This window comes from Bolinopsis microptera, chromosome 12, assembly GCF_026151205.1.
Source record: "Bolinopsis microptera isolate Bmic1 chromosome 12, MBARI_Bmic_1.0, whole genome shotgun sequence".
Lineage (NCBI taxonomy): Eukaryota > Metazoa > Ctenophora > Tentaculata > Lobata > Bolinopsidae > Bolinopsis > Bolinopsis microptera.
The window spans coordinates 3,849,180-3,868,546 of NC_087083.1; the positions used below are offsets into that span (position 1 = coordinate 3,849,180).

The following is a 19,367-nucleotide window of genomic DNA, read 5'->3' on the forward strand; positions in this document are numbered from 1 at the left end:
AATTTACAGCTATGCATTTAAACAATAACCCTAGTTATTCGTATAAATGAGTTATTCTAAAAGAATTTGAAGAAGAAAGGGGCTATAACCCATAACTCCTTGCTTTGGAGTGAAGATACTGGTGCTTCACAGTTCTTTTCTTCCGGGGAGAGTTAGACCATACTGGATCAAACTTCCTCCGGATGTCAAGAGCTCTGAGACAGTTCTAAGTTTCAAAGTTAATTTGTAAGGATTTAAGAAAGATATGATTTCTGAAAGTTTTGTAAATAAATTTTATATTTTGGAATGTTTTTAATGAAGTTATATTGGGAAGAATTGTGGGAACCAATTATGTTAATAATGAAGAAAAGCATAACTAATATCTTTGGTTTAAAACCCAAGTTGCTAAAAAATATTTTGATAACGTTTTGATAACGTTTTGATACCTTATTAAAATCTTTGCTTTATTAATGAATTGAATTTTTACAACAAGACAGCTTCAGATAATATACCATGTCCATACGATTTATCAAACATATAAATCAACTGAAAACCTTTTTTCAAGTTCAACGAGCTTGATATGATATCTAAAAATAATAGATTTAGAATATTTTTACTTAGGAATCGTTCACATATTAAGTAAACAAAATTTGGCCATCTTAGACTGCCCAGTACCCTCCCAAATATAGCAATTGTTTAGTGATAATCTTTGCCAAACCCTCTCTTCCTAGGATGGCTCACTTAATGTGTTAATTAAAAAATAAATACCTTTACAAACAGCACCTCGTGTCTTTTGCTTTCTTTTAGTTGTTCAATATTATTGTTCAGATAAGTGAATTCTCTCTTACATCCGTTCTTTGACCCTTCGTTCATTCTCAAAAAAGGGTTCAGCCATCTGTGGTAGCATGTCTTTAACTGAAGCACTGCTTTTGCAAGAGTGCTTTGTAATGCCTTACCATGAATTTTTGTGGTAAGTAATCAGATTATCCCACTATCTTTCGAAATACTTTTTAATGTCAAACAATATCTTTGGCTGTTTTCGTTTAAACCAGCGAAGAAGCCCCTCCGGAATGTATCCCCCTGGTTCCATTTTCACAACATACACAACGCTGGACATCCCCGTTTCTGGGAGTGGTTCTATGATGAATCCAGTCTCATACATTGTGCCCCGTATGATTTGGGGGTCAACTGGGCACTTGGGATGTGTACAGGAAGCGTGCGCCAAGATCCTTTTGTCTCCCTCCCTTCTGTCGTATTGAAAGTACAGAAAGTCCCGGCCATGCCCAATGAGGCAGTGCTTTGCTTTATGGTGTGCGTAAATGAGCCTCAGGTCGTTGTTGACTTCAGTGACAACATTTGTTTTGTAAAGTGTCTGATCATAACTGAACCTTGTTCTAGGATCTCTCAAAAAGTCAGCTATTTCAGTCTCTGTAGCTCTTATGTTAGCTACACCTGCCATGCACTGAATCACACTGCCCATTTTCTCTAGTGTCCAGACCTCATCGTTTTTCTCCAACACCTTCCAGCTCAGTTTCTCCGGACATACAGACGAGAACCGGACAGCCTCCAATACATTAATGTACTCTCTGAAGAGGGAAGCAGCTGCACTATTTCCCATCGTAACATAATCAGAAACATCCTCCAAGCTTTCCTCATGGTCATCACCATCCAGACTCCAGAAAAAGAGGTCAGGTCGATTTTCCTCATCAAATTGCGAATCTCTTGCTACTTCTCCTGAATTGATATCCAGTCGAGAGCTCTCATCAGAGTAAGTACGGGTCACCACCCTTTTAGGTGTGTTGTAAGGCTGCCCTGTGTTCAATGAGGCCAAGTTCATGTCCAGTGACTCATCCAATGGTATTTCCTCAACAGCAAAGGGGTCCTGTTCATCTAATGGTAAATCCTGGTAAAACCTACTTTTCCTACTGTCCATATTTTCAAGGTGTTCCCGAAGCTGGATCAGGATCAAAGTCTGTTTTTCAATGAGAGCGTTTTTAGTGGCTGGCGGCAGTTCATTGATCCTCAAATCAGCATGCAGTAAATAGTACATCCTGAACTGATCCTCCGCCCCCTCAATAGGTTCCAACACAAACCCACTATGATAAAGCCATGCTCGCTGGACATCAGCTGTGCTTGGTGCGTAAGGATTGTCCAGTATGGAGGTGTATCCTACGAAATATTTGTCTCCTATGCGCCTAGATGTTGACAAGTAACAGATATCGATAGAAAAGTTAAGCATGCAAGCTTTGGTTTGAAGAGAACAGTAGTTAAACGAGGTCCGTTCGTCGAATGCCTCTAGTCTGTAATTTTCCTAAGTGATGGAAATATTAAAGCCTTTTGTAGGTTGTAACCATAAAGCCTTTTAATAAGTCGAACCAATTGTTTGATATGAGTTACGGTCTATCAACTGGTATAAAATTGAACAGGTTCTCTTAAATATACCACACATAGTTCACCATAGTTACACTACTAGTTACCATAGTTACACTACTAGTTACCATAGTTACACTTCTAGTTACCATAGTTACACTACTAGTTACATCTTACCTTGATAAGACTATCGTACTTGAAGCGTGTATTAAGGTCTAGTATGTACTCCACTGCTCCCCTCACATCACATGTAACTGTAGTTACTCCTAACATTACTCGCTGTTGTGTGAACTTGTCTATCTTGAAGTAAACGTCAACCCCTTTCTTTGTTACAGCACTCCTGTGAGTTTATGATAAGGAGTAGGAAACCAATGCACTAAATCAAGTAGGTAATTCTAAAGAACTGATATTTGATTTATATGCAACGTTATTTAAACAGAGTAACACAACAAAAGTTATCAAAACATGAGTAATGGCCCCCCCCCCCCCCCGGTCCCATTCATGCTGTGCTCACCTCCAACTATCGACTGCAATCGAGTTGTCAACGTCCGATTGATCAAATTTCACAACCTAGTCGAAATTTATATTCTATAAAAGGAATACTGTTCAATATGGATTTGGAATCAAAATGTTTCTAAACTATTCCACATAACTCTACTCTTCAATAGGAGCTAGCGATAACAACAATTTCACTCTTCAATAAGAGCTGGTGATTAGATAAACTAGATATAAACTAGATAAAAAGATAACAGCATACCTCGGCCATGAGTGTAGCGAGGGTTTGGCTGGCGAGAGTTTTGTAGTCAGTACCTTTCTCATTACAAGGTATGTTAGCCGCCAGTGGGCTCACAGGATTGCTCTGAAACAGTGTGTGTTACTTTCTCATTACAAGGTATGTTAGCCGCCAGTGGGCTCACAGGATTGCTCTGAAACAGTGTGTGTTACTTTCTCATTACAAGGTATGTTAGCCGCCAGTGGGCTCACAGGATTGCTCTGAAACAGTGTGTGTTACTTTCTCATTACAAGGTATGTTAGCCGCCAGTGGGCTCACAGGATTGCTCTGAAACAGTGTGTGTTACTTTCTCATTACAAGGTATGTTAGCCGCCAGTGGGCTCACAGGATTGCTCTGAAACAGTGTGTGTTATTTTGCGAGTAACAATTTGTTATACGATAAGACATTACTTGTTGTTAAAATCAATTTAGATGTCAGACACTTTGGCAGTCTTCGCTATCGCATCATGAGCGAACAAAGATATATAAAAATGTCAGTTAAACTGAAAATCGAAATTTATTTATAAAAGAATAGCGGTACATACTGAGACACAAAATGTTCGAGAAATTGGAAAGGCTTCAGAAAAATTGGAGGGCTAGTAAACTTCATTAAGTATATTTTTTTGCACTTATTAATTCACGTAGTCATGATTTCAACTTATCTGTGAATTTCGACTTTGGATATTCCACCTTCAGCAGTAATTTACTGAATAATTCAAATCTTGGCACATTTTAACAGTACCATTTGTTTTCCTTCTAGATTTTGTGCTTGCTTGGTCCCACGAGCATGTAACGTGAGTGTGTACATTGCTTGATACTCATCACTATTTGTACACACCAATTTGAAATCAATTATGTTTCATCGTGCACAGTTTGAGCTGCCAGCTGCATCTTGTACTGATTTTTCAGCTGTGACTGACATATCACGACTGTGTATCAAGAGATATTGTGTGTTTCTTTCTTTATAATGCAGTTACTAGTATCTAGTCCCCAAGGAGATAAGAAATACATCGCTCTATCAAGATTTTCTGGCTAATGAATTCGGCGATTATCTGCGTTCTACATAAAAAAGAAAAGGAGGATGTGTTACCTCGTTCATCACATGTATAGATAAAGAAAAGGAGGATGTGTTACCTCTTTCATCACATGTATAGATAAAGAAAAGGAGGATGTGTTACCTCGTTCATCACATGTACAGATAAAGAAAAGGAGGATGTGTTACCTCGTTCATCACGTGTACAGATAAAGAAAAGGAGGATGTGTTACATCGTTCATCACATGTATAGATAAAGAAAAGGAGGATGTGTTACCTCGTTCATCACATGTACAGATAAAGAAAAGGAGGATGTGTTACCTCGTTCATCACATGTACAGATAAAGAAAAGGAGGATGTGTTACCTCGTTCATCACATGTATAGATAAAGAAAAGGAGGATGTGTTACCTCGTTCATCACATGTATAGATAAAGAAAAGGAGGATGTGTTACCTCGTTCATCACATGTACAGATAAAGAAAAGGAGGATGTGTTACCTCGTTCATCACATGTATAGATAAAGAAAAGGAGGATGTGTTACCTCGTTCATCACATGTATAGATAAAGAAAAGGAGGATGTGTTACCTCGTTCATCACATGTATAGATAAAGAAAAGGAGGATGTGTTACCTCGTTCATCACATGTACAGATAAAGAAAAGGAGGATGTGTTACCTCGTTCATCACATGTACAGATAAAGAAAAGGAGGATGTGTTACCTCGTTCATCACATGTACAGATAAAGAAAAGGAGGATGTGTTACCTCGTTCATCACATGTATAGATAAAGAAAAGGAGGATGTGTTACCTCGTTCATCACATGTATAGATAAAGAAAAGGAGGATGTGTTACCTCGTTCATCACATGTACAGATAAAGAAAAGGAGGATGTGTTACCTCGTTCATCACATGTATAGATAAAGAAAAGGAGGATGTGTTACCTCGTTCATCACATGTATAGATAAAGAAAAGGAGGATGTGTTACCTCGTTCATCACATGTATAGATAAAGAAAAGGAGGATGTGTTACCTCGTTCATCACATGTACAGATAAAGAAAAGGAGGATGTGTTACTTTGTTCATCACATGTACAGATAAAGAAAAGGAGGATGTGTTACCTCGTTCATCACATGTATAGATAAAGAAAAGGAGGATGTGTTACCTCGTTCATCACATGTATAGATAAAGAAAAGGAGGATGTGTTACCTCGTTCATCACATGTACAGATAAAGAAAAGGAGGATGTGTTACCTCGTTCATCACATGTATAGATAAAGAAAAGGAGGATGTGTTACCTCGTTCATCACATGTATAGATAAAGAAAAGGAGGATGTGTTACCTCGTTCATCACATGTATAGATAAAGAAAAGGAGGATGTGTTACCTCGTTCATCACATGTATAGATAAAGAAAAGGAGGATGTGTTACCTCGTTCATCACATGTATAGATAAAGAAAAGGAGGATGTGTTACCTCGTTCATCATTATGAGCAGTTTTCTCAAGAGAGCGATTATGGCATTGACATAGATTTTCGTGATGATTGTTTTTCAAGTCTTGTGTTTAGTAGAGAAGATGTTCTGTTGATTCTTAAAAAGTTAAATCCTAACAAGGCCCCTGGCCCTGATGGGATTCATGGGAGAGTCCTCAAAAACTGTGCCCAAAGCCTTGCATACCCACTTAGTGTTTTATTTAACCTGTCTTTCTCGAGCGGATGCATACCCCCTGATTGGAAGCTGGCACTTGTAGTACCAGTGCACAAAAAGGGCGATAAGTCTTCGGTTGAGAACTACAGGCCTATCTCGTTAACATCTCTTGTAATGAAAGTCTTTGAAAGGTGCATAAAGACTGCATTATACGCTGCGTGTTCTGATCTGTTGGATGACCGACAACACGGTCTTGTTAATGAACGCTCATGCACAACCCAAATGATACCTTTCACAGACAATCTTGCACTTGCATTGAATAACAGGTCCAGGACTGATATAATATATTTTGATTTTGCGAAAGCCTTTGATAGCGTTTCGCATGACCTCATTTTAAGTAAATTAAAGAATATTTTTAATGTCGATGGACTAATGCTTAAATTTATTAAGTCCTATCTTGAGGGGCGACAACAACAAGTAGTGATAGGAGGCCAAACGTCTTCTTCTCTACCAGTTCGGTCTGGTGTCCCTCAAGGTTCTATACTCGGCCCTTTATTGTTTGTAATATTTATAAATGACATGTTCTCCTGTGTCTCTGAAGGCACCAATATCGCCCTTTATGCAGATGACACTAAAATTTGGAGGGAGATTCTTGGTTACCCTGACCATCACATAATCCAAAATGACATCAATAGATTATATGATTGGTCAGTGAGAAATCGAATGAAGTTCCACCCACAAAAGTGCAAAGCCCTCTCTGTGTCCCTGCAAAAAAACGTGCTGGATAACTTGCCATTCAATACCTTCTTTTATAAACTTTCTGGAAGTGATATTGACTTTGTGCCCTCTCAGTCAGATTTAGGAGTCGCAATAAACTCCAGGTTTAATTGGGGTGCACAATGTAAAGCGCTTGTTTCCAAAGCTACATCTAGACTTGGACTACTTAAGAGAACATGTCATTTCACTACTGATAAAAGGCAGAAAAGATCGTTCTATTTAGCGTTAATTAGGTCTATATTTGAACATTGTTCTGTCATATGGTCCCCTCAATCTGCAACTCATCTTCAACAGTTTGTTGCTATCCAAAAGAAGGCTATTAAATGGATCAATGGTGAACCTTACTCCAGTTATAATGACGATAAACTTGCTACAGAGCAAAAGAAACTAAATATTCTCCCTGTTAAACAGAAGTTTATTTATAACGATCTTATGACCTTCTATAAAATAGTGAATAGCATAATTCCAGTTTCGCTCCCTACATATATAGTCCTATGCCGTCCAGAGGGCACCCGATACACTAGGCACAATGCTCAAATAATTGATATGTCGGATACTTCAACTTACATGAGTACCACTGTGCCCTGCTCGGATGCCTTCCGAAATAGCTTTTTTCGTAGATCTATGCTGAATTGGAATAGTCTACCAGTATGTATCCGGCAGTCAGAGCGGATTTCTACTTTTAAGGCCAAACTGATCAAGTACCTCTGGGCTGCCGATACTGTCTGGCCAGATTAGCTCATCAGTCTTATGAGTCTCAGAAATTTGTTTTTGTTGGTTACAATTCTGTCCGTCCAATTTCCTATCTGCTTGTACTTTTCTTATTTCTTTATCAGTTGTGACGGAATTGTAATGAACAAAATCCTTATAATTATTTATGATATGTTTGATTTCTTGTTAATGTTTGTCATTCAAATTTGGTAGACGGCCCCAACGTTAATGTGGCTCTTGCTATGTGTTGGTTCAGCCGAATTAAGGGCACTTTCAAAAACATCTGTCACGGAAAAAATGTTAAAATTTGTCAAAAATCAGTTTTTGTGGCATAATTTGGTGGATAATTTTTGGAACGGGATGAAACTCCAGGATTTGGTGTGCTATACCCTAACCTTTACTATCTGCCACTTTTTGTTTCGATTTAGGGCTAAATCTGGTGGATAAAAGTAAAACAGACCAATCCACTTCAGGTGGCCTTTAAAAATATTTAATTCCATCTAAACTCCTAAAATATGATTGAGACTTATAAATAATCGTTATAACTTCACAATTTCATATGTAGGGCCGGGATTTTTCTTAAGGGCCAAATTTGGTGGATATATTTTTTTACCTCTTTTTTAAGACTGTTATTTGTTAGCTAACATCAATTTACTGGTCTTAAAATGGTGCAAAGGCAATGTTAAATGAATGGCACCAACTTAGAGTTCGAGATTTAAGTTTAAAGGCTATTTTTGGTGGATATAAGTCAATATTAATTAATTAAACACGTAAATGCTACCAAAATATCAATAAATAAGACATCATCATGATTAGAAACAGTTGATAAAGATAAAATATATGATGTTGAACATTAATGTAAAAGGTAGTATGGTATTTTAAGCTTTTAGGGCCAATTTGGTGGATAAATAACTCAAAAATACTTAAAATATCGACCTGGATATTTTGATATCCATCAATTTTGACCTTAAAAGTCGGCTTGAGCTTATCACATTTTGTGCTGAACAAGAAAAAGGTCTAAACAAACCAATATCAGTGTATGATTTCATAATTGAGCAAATCTAAGGCCAGAAATAGTGGATAAAAAAGCAAATTTAACCGTTTTTAAGCTAATTTCTTAGGCATTTATCCACCAAAAACGGCCCTAAATGGAGAATGTTTGGAACGTTTACTTGAAACTATAGGCCTTCTTTACGACCTCAGAGCAATGATTTTCAGCTCTTTCGACCTTAAGATATAATTATTGGGCTTTGAAAGTGGATCACATACGTTATCAGTAAAGAAATCGTTATTTCAATCGCTGAGGTAGGTTATTCACATTTAATATCCACCAATTTTAACCTTAAAAGTCGTCTTGGACTGAGAATTCTTTTGAACTGACTCAGCAAAGGGGATCTTCTATCTAGAAACAGTTGTAGTTTTATGATAGAACACATCTTGGGCCAAAAAAAGTGGATGAAAAATCAAATTTTCCCGTTTGTGTGCTTTTATCCACCAAAAACGGCTCTAAAGGCTGAAAGGAGACATTTTGTTAAGTTCGTATGAAACTATATCCATTCATTATGGCCCTAGAGCAATAATTGTATACATTTTCAGCTTCTAGAGGAGATAATTGGGGTCTAACAATGGATAACCTGCATTATTGACTCAGAAATTGACTTAAAATTAAATCAATCTTGAAGCTCCAATATATCCACCAAAAATGGCCTAAAAATTAAATCTTCTATGCTATCATAAACTTGAAACGATTTCCAACCTGATCCGTTCACTGAGTAAAGCTGGTCAACTTGTTGACCAATATAATTTTCTCAGTTGAAAATTTTCGGTATTGAATTTTATTTCATCTTTTTATTATCCACCATATCTAGCCTTAAAATTGAAATCTTTCTTTATTTTCGCCTTTTATCATAGAGGCATATCGATTTGCTACAATTCTATCTTTAAATAATCACCATAAATTAACCACACGTAAAGTTACAGGCCAATCAATGATATATCCACCAAACCCCTCTGAAAAGTATATCCACCATTATTAGCCCTGATTTAAATGCGTGTATCTCTACTCATAGACATAGTAGACATTTTATTCTTTTTGTAAAAGTTGAACTATCGCAAATCCTATGCTGAAAAAAAGTTTAATCAAAATATTGAGTTTATCCACCAAATGAGAGCTTCTAGAAGTTGAAATTTTTCCCGTGACAGATTCGTTAACATAGTTTTTGAAAGTGCCCTTAATTATTATATTTAATCAAGTTTATTTTTCTCGTTAGTTGTCATCCGGCCAAACATTAAGCAACTTATATTGCAGTACCATTTATCATTTAGTAATCAAAATATGTCATTGTAATTTTGCATGGCTGAAATGTAACGCTTGATTTATATATATATAATGATTAATTGAATTTTCAAATAAAAAAAAAAACATGTACAGATAAAGAAAAGGAGGATGTGTTACCTCGTTCATCACATGTACAGATAAAGAAAAGGAGGATGTGTTACCTCGTTCATCACATGTATAGATAAAGAAAAGGAGGATGTGTTACCTCGTTCATCACATGTACAGATAAAGAAAAGGAGGATGTGTTACCTCGTTCATCACATGTATAGATAAAGAAAAGGAGGATGTGTTACCTCGTTCATCACATGTATAGATAAAGAAAGGGAGGATGTGTTACCTCGTTCATCACATGTATAGATAAAGAAAAGGAGGATGTGTTACCTCGTTCATCACATGTATAGATAAAGAAAAGGAGGATGTGTTACCTCGTTCATCACATGTATAGATAAAGAAAAGGAGGATGTGTTACCTCGTTCATCACATGTACAGATAAAGAAAAGGAGGATGTGTTACCTCGTTCATCACATGTATAGATAAAGAAAAGGAGGATGTGTTACCTCGTTCATCACATGTATAGATAAAGAAAAGGAGGATGTGTTACCTCGTTCATCACATGTATAGATAAAGAAAAGGAGGACGTGGTACCTCGTTCATCACATGTATAGATAAAGAAAAGGAGGATGTGTTACCTCGTTCATCACATTATAGATAAAGAAAAGGAGGATGTGTTACCTCGTTCATCACATGTATAGATAAAGAAAAGGAGGATGTGTTACCTCGTTCATCACATGTATAGATAAAGAAAAGGAGGATGTGTTACCTCGTTCATCACATGTATAGATAAAGAAAAGGAGGATGTGTTACCTCGTTCATCACATGTATATATAAAGAAAAGGAGGATGTGTTACCTCGTTCATCACATGTACAGATAAAGAAAAGGAGGATGTGTTACCTCGTTCATCACATGTATAGATAAAGAAAAGGAGGATGTGTTACCTCGTTCATCACATGTATAGATAAAGAAAAGGAGGATGTGTTACCTCGTTCATCACATGTATAGATAAAGAAAAGGAGGATGTGTTACCTCGTTCATCACATGTATAGATAAAGAAAAGGAGGATGTGTTACCTCGTTCATCACATGTACAGATAAAGAAAAGGAGGATGTGTTACCTCGTTCATCACATGTATAGATAAAGAAAAGGAGGATGTGTTACCTCGTTCATCACATGTATAGATAAAGAAAAGGAGGATGTGTTACCTCGTTCATCACATGTATAGATATAGAAAAGGAGGATGTGTTACCTCGTTCATCACATGTACAGATAAAGAAAAGTAGGATGTGTTACCTCGTTCATCACATGTATAGATAAAGAAAAGGAGGATGTGTTACCTCGTTCATCACATGTATAGATAAAGAGGATGCTGAAAGTGCCTTCTTCCCCATTGAACCAAGTGACTGCATTGATGACCACTTTCTGTTGAGCCGCGCAGAGCTTGGTCCTGATCTGGTAGCTTCATACTGCGCAGATAACCTCCTCTGATCCCCCTGTACTGACAGCACGTGTGGTTGTACTGACAGCATGTGTGGTTGTCTTGTTGCGTGAGGGCCCTCTGTGGTAGCACTCCACATGATATTAGTTCGGGGTATGATATCCTCCTGTATCTCCCTCTCCAGAGCTTCTGTGCGCGTGATCAGAGTAGTTACATCCTCTTGCAGAGATGAGAGCTGTGCAGTTAGCTCCCTCATGTTCCCTTCTGCCATGGTAGTTAAAAGTACTCAGTCACTAGTACCCAGTCACTAGTATCTAGTCACTAGTATCCAGTCACTAGTACCCAGTCACTATTATCTAGTCACCACAACTTACTTACCAGAATGCCAGTCCTTTCTCTGGAGCAACATTACTATCATATTATCAACAGATTAAACATGGAAAGATAGAACATTACCATATAAGGGTATGTTACCATAGTGACACTACCATATAAGGGTATGTTACCATAGTAACACTACCATATAAGGGTATGTTACCATAGTGACACTACCATATAAGGGTATGTTACCATAGTGACACTACCATATAAGGGTATGTTACCATAGTGACACTACCATATAAGGGTATGTTACCATAGTGACATTACCATATAAGGTAAACAAAGAACATGGGTGGCCTGAAATCACAACCCAGCGAAACATATAAAATACGAAAGAAACAACAGTAGTTAAACGAAGTATTGTCCCTGGGCGATGATTTCAGGCAGCCTTATTGGTAACATTACCTTATATGGTAGTGTTACTATGGTACCATAACCTTATATGGTTGTGTTACTATGGTAACCTTATTGAGTGGTACATACAGTTGGGTGGAGGAGACTAGGTTCTGAAACAGAGTTGTATCCAGCGCTTGCCCACGAGTGCATTCCTAAAACGGTGGATAGCTGACTAACTATTGAGTGTATTTAAAACAGTGGATAGCTGACTAACTATTGAGTGCATTCCTAAAACGGTGGATAGCTGACTAACTATTGAGTGTATTTAAAACGGTGGATAGCTGACTAACTATTGAGTGTATTTAAAACGGTGGATAGCTGACTAACTATTGAGTGTATTTAAAACGGTGGATAGCTGACTAACTATTGAGTGTATTTAAAACGGTGGATAGCTGACTAACTATTGAGTGTATTTAAAACGGTGGATAGCTGACTAACTATTGAGTGTATTTAAAACGGTGGATAGCTGACTAACTATTGAGTGTATTTAAAACGGTGGATAGCTGACTAACTATTGAGTGTATTTAAAAGGGTGGATAGCTGACTAAATATTGAGTGTATTTAAAACGGTGGATAGCTGACTAAATATTGAGTGTATTTAAAACGGTGGATAGCTGACTAACTATTGAGTGCATTCCTAAAACGGTGGATAGCTGACTAACTATTGAGTGTAATTAAAACAGTAGATAGCTGACTAACTATTTAGTGTATTTAAAACGGTGGATAGCTGACTAACTATTAAGTGTATTTAAAACGGTGGATAGCTGACTAACTATTGAGTGTAATTAAAACGGTGGATAGCTGACTAACTATTGAGTGTATTTAAAACGGTGGATAGCTGACTAACTATTGAGTGTATTTAAAACGGTGGATAGCTGACTAACTATTGAGTGTATCTAAAACGGTGGATAGCTGACTAACTATTAAGTGTATTTAAAACGGTGGATAGCTGACTAACTATTGAGTGTAATTAAAACAGTGGATGGCTGACTAACTATTGAGTGCATTCCTAAAACGGTGGATAGCTGACTAACTATTGAGTGTATTTAAAACGGTGGATAGCTGACTAACTATTGAGTGTATTTAAAACGGTGGATAGCTGACTAACTATTGAGTGTATTTAAAACGGTGGATAGCTGACTAACTATTGAGTGTATTTAAAACGGTGGATAGCTGACTAAATATTGAGTGTATTTAAAACGGTGGATAGCTGACTAACTATTGAGTGTATTTAAAACAATGGATAGCTGACTAACTATTGAGTGTATTTAAAACGGTGGATATCTGACTAACTATTGAGTGTATTTAAAACGGTGGATAGCTGACTAACTATTGAGTGTATTTAAAACGGTGGATAGCTGACTAACTATTGAGTGCATTCCTAAAACGGTGGATAGCTGACTAACTATTGAGTGTAATTAAAACAGTGGATGGCTGACTAACTATTGAGTGCATTCCTAAAACGGTGGATAGCTGACTAACTATTGAGTGTATTTAAAACCGTGGATAGCTGACTAACTATTGAGTGTATTTAAAACGGTGGATAGCTGACTAAATATTGAGTGTATTTAAAACGGTGGATAGCTGACTAACTATTGAGTGTATTTAAAACGGTGGATAGCTGACTAACTATTGAGTGTATTTAAAACGGTGGATAGCTGACTAACTATTGAGTGTATTTAAAACGGTGGATAGCTGACTAACTATTGAGTGTATTTAAAACGGTGGATAGCTGACTAACTATTGAGTGTATTTAAAACGGTAAATAGCTGACTAACTATTGAGTGTATCTAAAACGGTGGATAGCTGACTAACTATTGAGTGTATTTAAAACGGTGGATAGCTGACTAACTATTGAGTGTATTTAAAACGGTGGATAGCTAACTAACTATTGAGTGTATTTAAAACGGTGGATAGCTGACTAACTATTGAGTGTATCTAAAACGGTGGATAGCTGACTAACTATTGAGTGTATTTAAAACGGTGGATAGCTGACTAACTATTGAGTGTATTTAAAACGGTGGATAGCTGACTAACTATTGAGTGTATCTAAAACGGTGGATAGCTGACTAACTATTGAGTGTATCTAAAACGGTGGATAGCTGACTAACTATTGAGTGTATTTAAAAACGGTGGATAGCTGACTAACTATTGAGTGTATTTAAAACGGTGGATAGCTGACTAACTATTGAGTGTATTTAAAACGGTGGATAGCTGACTAACTATTGAGTGTATTTAAAACGGTGGATAGCTGACTAACTATTGAGTGCATTCCTAAAACGGTGGATAGCTGACTAACTATTGAGTGTATTTAAAACCGTGGATAGCTGACTAACTATTGAGTGTATTTAAAACGGTGGATAGCTGACTAAATATTGAGTGTATTTAAAACGGTGGATAGCTGACTAACTATTGAGTGTATTTAAAACGGTGGATAGCTGACTAACTATTGAGTGTATTTAAAACGGTGGATAGCTGACTAACTATTGAGTGTATTTAAAACGGTGGATAGCTGACTAACTATTGAGTGTATTTAAAACGGTGGATAGCTGACTAACTATTGAGTGTATTTAAAACGGTAAATAGCTGACTAACTATTGAGTGTATTTAAAACGGTGGATAGCTGACTAACTATTGAGTGTATTTAAAACGGTGGATAGCTGACTAACTATTGAGTGTATTTAAAACGGTGGATAGCTGACTAACTATTGAGTGTATTTAAAACGGTGGATAGCTGACTAACTATTGAGTGTATTTAAAACGGTGGATAGCTGACTAACTATTGAGTGTATTTAAAACGGTGGATAGCTGACTAACTATTGAGTGTATTTAAAACGGTGGATAGCTGACTAACTATTGAGTGTATCTAAAACGGTGGATAGCTGACTAACTATTGAGTGTATCTAAAACGGTGGATAGCTGACTAACTATTGAGTGTATTTAAAACGGTGGATAGCTGACTAACTATTGAGTGTATTTAAAACGGTGGATAGCTGACTAACTATTGAGTGTATTTAAAACGGTGGATAGCTGACTAACTATTGAGTGTATTTAAAACGGTGGATAGCTGACTAACTATTGAGTGTATTTAAAACGGTGGATAGCTGACTAACTATTGAGTGTATTTAAAACGGTGGATAGCTGACTAACTATTGAGTGTATTTAAAACGGTGGATAGCTGACTAACTATTGAGTGTATTTAAAACGGTGGATAGCTGACTAACTATTGAGTGCATTCTAAAACGGTGGATAGCTGACTAACTATTGAGTGTAATTAAAACGGTGGATAGCTGACTAACTATTGAGTGTATTTAAAAGGGTGGATAGCTGACTAACTATTGAGTGTATTTAAAAGGTGGATAGCTGACTAACTATTGAGTGTATTTAAAACGGTGGATGGCTGACTAACTATTGAGTGTATTCTAAAACGGTGGATAGCTGACTAACTATTGAGTGTATTTAAAACCGTGGATAGCTGACTAACTATTGAGTGTATTTAAAACGGTGGATAGCTGACTAAATATTGAGTGTATTTAAAACGGTGGATAGCTGACTAACTATTGAGTGTATTTAAAACGGTGGATAGCTGACTAACTATTGAGTGTATTTAAAACGGTGGATAGCTGACTAACTATTGAGTGTATTTAAAACGGTGGATAGCTGACTAACTATTGAGTGTATTTAAAACGGTGGATAGCTGACTAACTATTGAGTGTATCTAAAACGGTGGATAGCTGACTAACTATTGAGTGTATTTAAAACGGTGGATAGCTGACTAACTATTGAGTGTATTTAAAACGGTGGATAGCTGACTAACTATTGAGTGTATTTAAAACGGTGGATAGCTGACTAACTATTGAGTGTATCTAAAACGGTGGATAGCTGACTAACTATTGAGTGTATTTAAAACGGTGGATAGCTGACTAACTATTGAGTGTATCTAAAACGGTGGATAGCTGACTAACTATTGAGTGTATCTAAAACGGTGGATAGCTGACTAACTATTGAGTGTATTTAAAACGGTGGATAGCTGACTAACTATTGAGTGTATTTAAAACGGTGGATAGCTGACTAACTATTGAGTGTATTTAAAACGGTGGATAGCTGACTAACTATTGAGTGTATTTAAAACGGTGGATAGCTGACTAAATATTGAGTGTATTTAAAACGGTGGATAGCTGACTAACTATTGAGTGTATCTAAAACGGTGGATAGCTGACTAACTATTGAGTGTATTTAAAACGGTGGATAGCTGACTAAATATTGAGTGCATTTAAAACGGTGGATAGCTGACTAACTATTGAGTGTATTTAAAACGGTGGATAGCTGACTAACTACTGAGTGTATTTAAAACGGTGGATAGCTGACTAAATATTGAGTGTATTTAAAACGGTGGATAGCTGAAAAACTATTGAGTGTATTTAAAACGGTGGATAGCTGACTAACTATTGAGTGTATCTAAAAGGTGGATATCTGACTAACTATTGAGTGTATTTAAAACGGTGGATAGCTGACTAACTATTGAGTGTATTTAAAACGGTGGATAGCTGACTAATTATTGAGTGTATTTAAAACGGTGGATAGCTGACTAACTATTGAGTGTATCTAAAACGGTGGATAGCTGACTAACTATTGAGTGTATTTAAAACGGTGGATAGCTGACTAACTATTGAGTGTATTTAAAACGGTGGATAGCTGACTAACTATTGAGTGTATCTAAAACGGTGGATAGCTGACTAACTATTGAGTGTATCTAAAACGGTGGATAGCTGACTAACTATTGAGTGTATTTAAAACGGTGGATAGCTGACTAACTATTGAGTGTATTTAAAAGGGTGGATATCTGACTAACTATTGAGTGTATTTAAAACGGTGGATAGCTGACTAAATATTGAGTGTATTTAAAACGGTGGATAGCTGACTAACTATTGAGTGTATCTAAAACGGTGGATAGCTGACTAACTATTGAGTGTATTTAAAACGGTGGATAGCTGACTAAATATTGAGTGCATTTAAAACGGTGGATAGCTGACTAACTATTGAGTGTATTTAAAAGGGTGGATAGCTGACTAACTACTGAGTGTATTTAAAACGGTGGATAGCTGACTAAATATTGAGTGTATTTAAAACGGTGGATAGCTGAAAAACTATTGAGTGTATTTAAAACGGTGGATAGCTGACTAACTATTGAGTGTATCTAAAAGGGTGGATATCTGACTAACTATTGAGTGTATTTAAAACGGTGGATAGCTGACTAACTATTGAGTGTATTTAAAACGGTGGATAGCTGACTAATTATTGAGTGTATTTAAAACGGTGGATAGCTGACTAACTATTGAGTGTATTTAAAACGGTGGATAGCTGACTAACTATTGAGTGTATTTAAAACGGTGGATAGCTGACTAAATATTGAGTGTATTTAAAAGGGTGGATAGCTGACTAACTATTGAGTGTATTTAAAACGGTGGATAGCTGACTAAATATTGAGTGTATTTAAAACGGTGGATAGCTGAAAAACTATTGAGTGTATTTAAAACGGTGGATAGCTGACTAACTATTGAGTGTATCTAAAACGGTGGATAGCTGACTAACTATTGAGTGTATCTAAAACGGTGGATAGCTGACTAACTATTTAGTGTATTTAAAAGGGTGGATAGCTGACTAACTATTGAGTGTATTTAAAACGGTGGATAGCTGACTAAATATTGAGTGTATTTAAAACGGTGGATAGCTGAAAAACTATTGAGTGTATTTAAAACGGTGGATAGCTGACTAACTATTGAGTGTATCTAAAACGGTGGATAGCTGACTAACTATTGAGTGTATCTAAAACGGTGGATAGCTGACTAACTATTTAGTGTATTTAAAAGGGTGGATAGCTGACTAACTATTGAGTGTATTTAAAACGGTGGATAGCTGACTAACTATTGAGTGTATTTAAAACGGTGGATAGCTGACTAACTATTGAGTGTATTTAAAACGGTGGATAGCTGACTAACTATTGAGTGTATTTAAAACGGTGGATAGCTGACTAACTATTGAGTGCATTCCTAAAACGGTGGATAGCTGACTAACTATTGAGTGTATTTAAAACGGTGGATAGCTGACTAACTATTTAGTGTATTTAAAACGGTGGATAGCTGACTAACTATTGAGTGTATTTAAAACGGTGGATATCTGACTAACTATTGAGTGTATTTAAAACGGTGGATAGCTGACTAACTATTGAGTGTATCTAAAACGGTGGATAGCTGACTAACTATTGAGTGTATTTAAAACGGTGGATAGCTGACTAAATATTGAGTGTATTTAAAACGGTGGATAGCTGACTAACTATTGAGTGTATTTAAAACGGTGGATAGCTGACTAACTATTGAGTGTATTTAAAACGGTGGATAGCTGACTAACTATTGAGTGTATCTAAAACGGTGGATAGCTGACTAACTATTGAGTGTATTTCGAGCTTTTAATGATGGATTAATATTAATACACAGTACAACACCGTTATGCTCGTACATTTTGGAAATAGGCGTCTAGATCGTTTAGTTTATTAACAAGCAAAACTGAAAGCCTGTTCACTGGAAATATGGTTGTATAAACGTGTTGAAAAAAACGTAACAAAAACGTGCGTCTCATAAAAAACACAGATAAATGATTCACAACAAGCAAAGGACAAGCGGACGGCAGTGACTAGTTCTGGAAGCTCTGTTGAAAGATAAGGATCAGGTGATGTTAGAATTACTGGTATCAGGCTGGTCTAGACCCACGGTGTTTTGTTACAAGGTATTATTGGAGAGGTGCAGTGATATTAAAACATTACCATATAAGGGTATGTTTTATTAGAACATTACCATATAAGGGTATGTTATATTAGAACATTACCATATAAGGGTATGTTATATTAGAACATTACCATGTAAGGGTATGTTATATTAGAACATTACCATATAAGGGTATGTTACCGTAGTAACATTACCATATAAGACCTAAACGAAGAACACTGATGTTATATTATGTAATGGTGTTACTGCCAACTTCAGCTGTAATACTCAGAGCCAAATTATGTGATATCATCATAACTTAGATTGCAGTTTGAACTTCCACTGTCGAGAAATGTACAGACCGAATATCTGTGATTTCATGATTGTGCAGTGTTTTAATCTCTATTTATAGAGAAATGAGTAACCTGAGATGTAATCCTATTTAGATAAGAAAACAATAAGCCTGGAGCGCTGTCAAGAAAATAACGAAAACGGCTTTATTTGAGATTATAGATTACTGCAGGTACCATATTGCAATTCTCACCAGGGAACCATGAACGGGAGCCTGATTTTAAAGGGAAATTGTAAGGGAAAGAGATTTGTTGACTTACTTATGTTATAAATTTTAATTTAGGAAAATAATGAGGTTATTGATATATGATAATAGATCTTGAAGTGAAATAAAAAAGTATAAAATAATAGTCCTTGATCAAAATATAT

At 36.4% G+C, this 19,367-nt stretch overlaps 1 protein-coding gene across 1 annotated transcript; it reads right to left on the minus strand.

Moving 5' to 3' along the window:
• Positions 1 to 290: 290 nt before the first annotated feature.
• On the minus strand, positions 291 to 18,492 carry LOC134824141 (uncharacterized). The gene is made up of 6 exons (XM_063835873.1): positions 18,466 to 18,492; positions 11,974 to 12,038; positions 3,107 to 3,208; positions 2,864 to 2,919; positions 2,527 to 2,689; positions 291 to 2,290 (listed from the first exon to the last, which is right to left on the minus strand). The coding sequence occupies exons 2-6, from the start codon at positions 12,034 to 12,036 to the stop codon at positions 971 to 973; spliced, it is 1,704 nt and encodes a 567-aa protein (XP_063691943.1). The 5' UTR covers positions 12,037 to 12,038; positions 18,466 to 18,492; the 3' UTR covers positions 291 to 970.
• Positions 18,493 to 19,367: the final 875 nt, after the last annotated feature.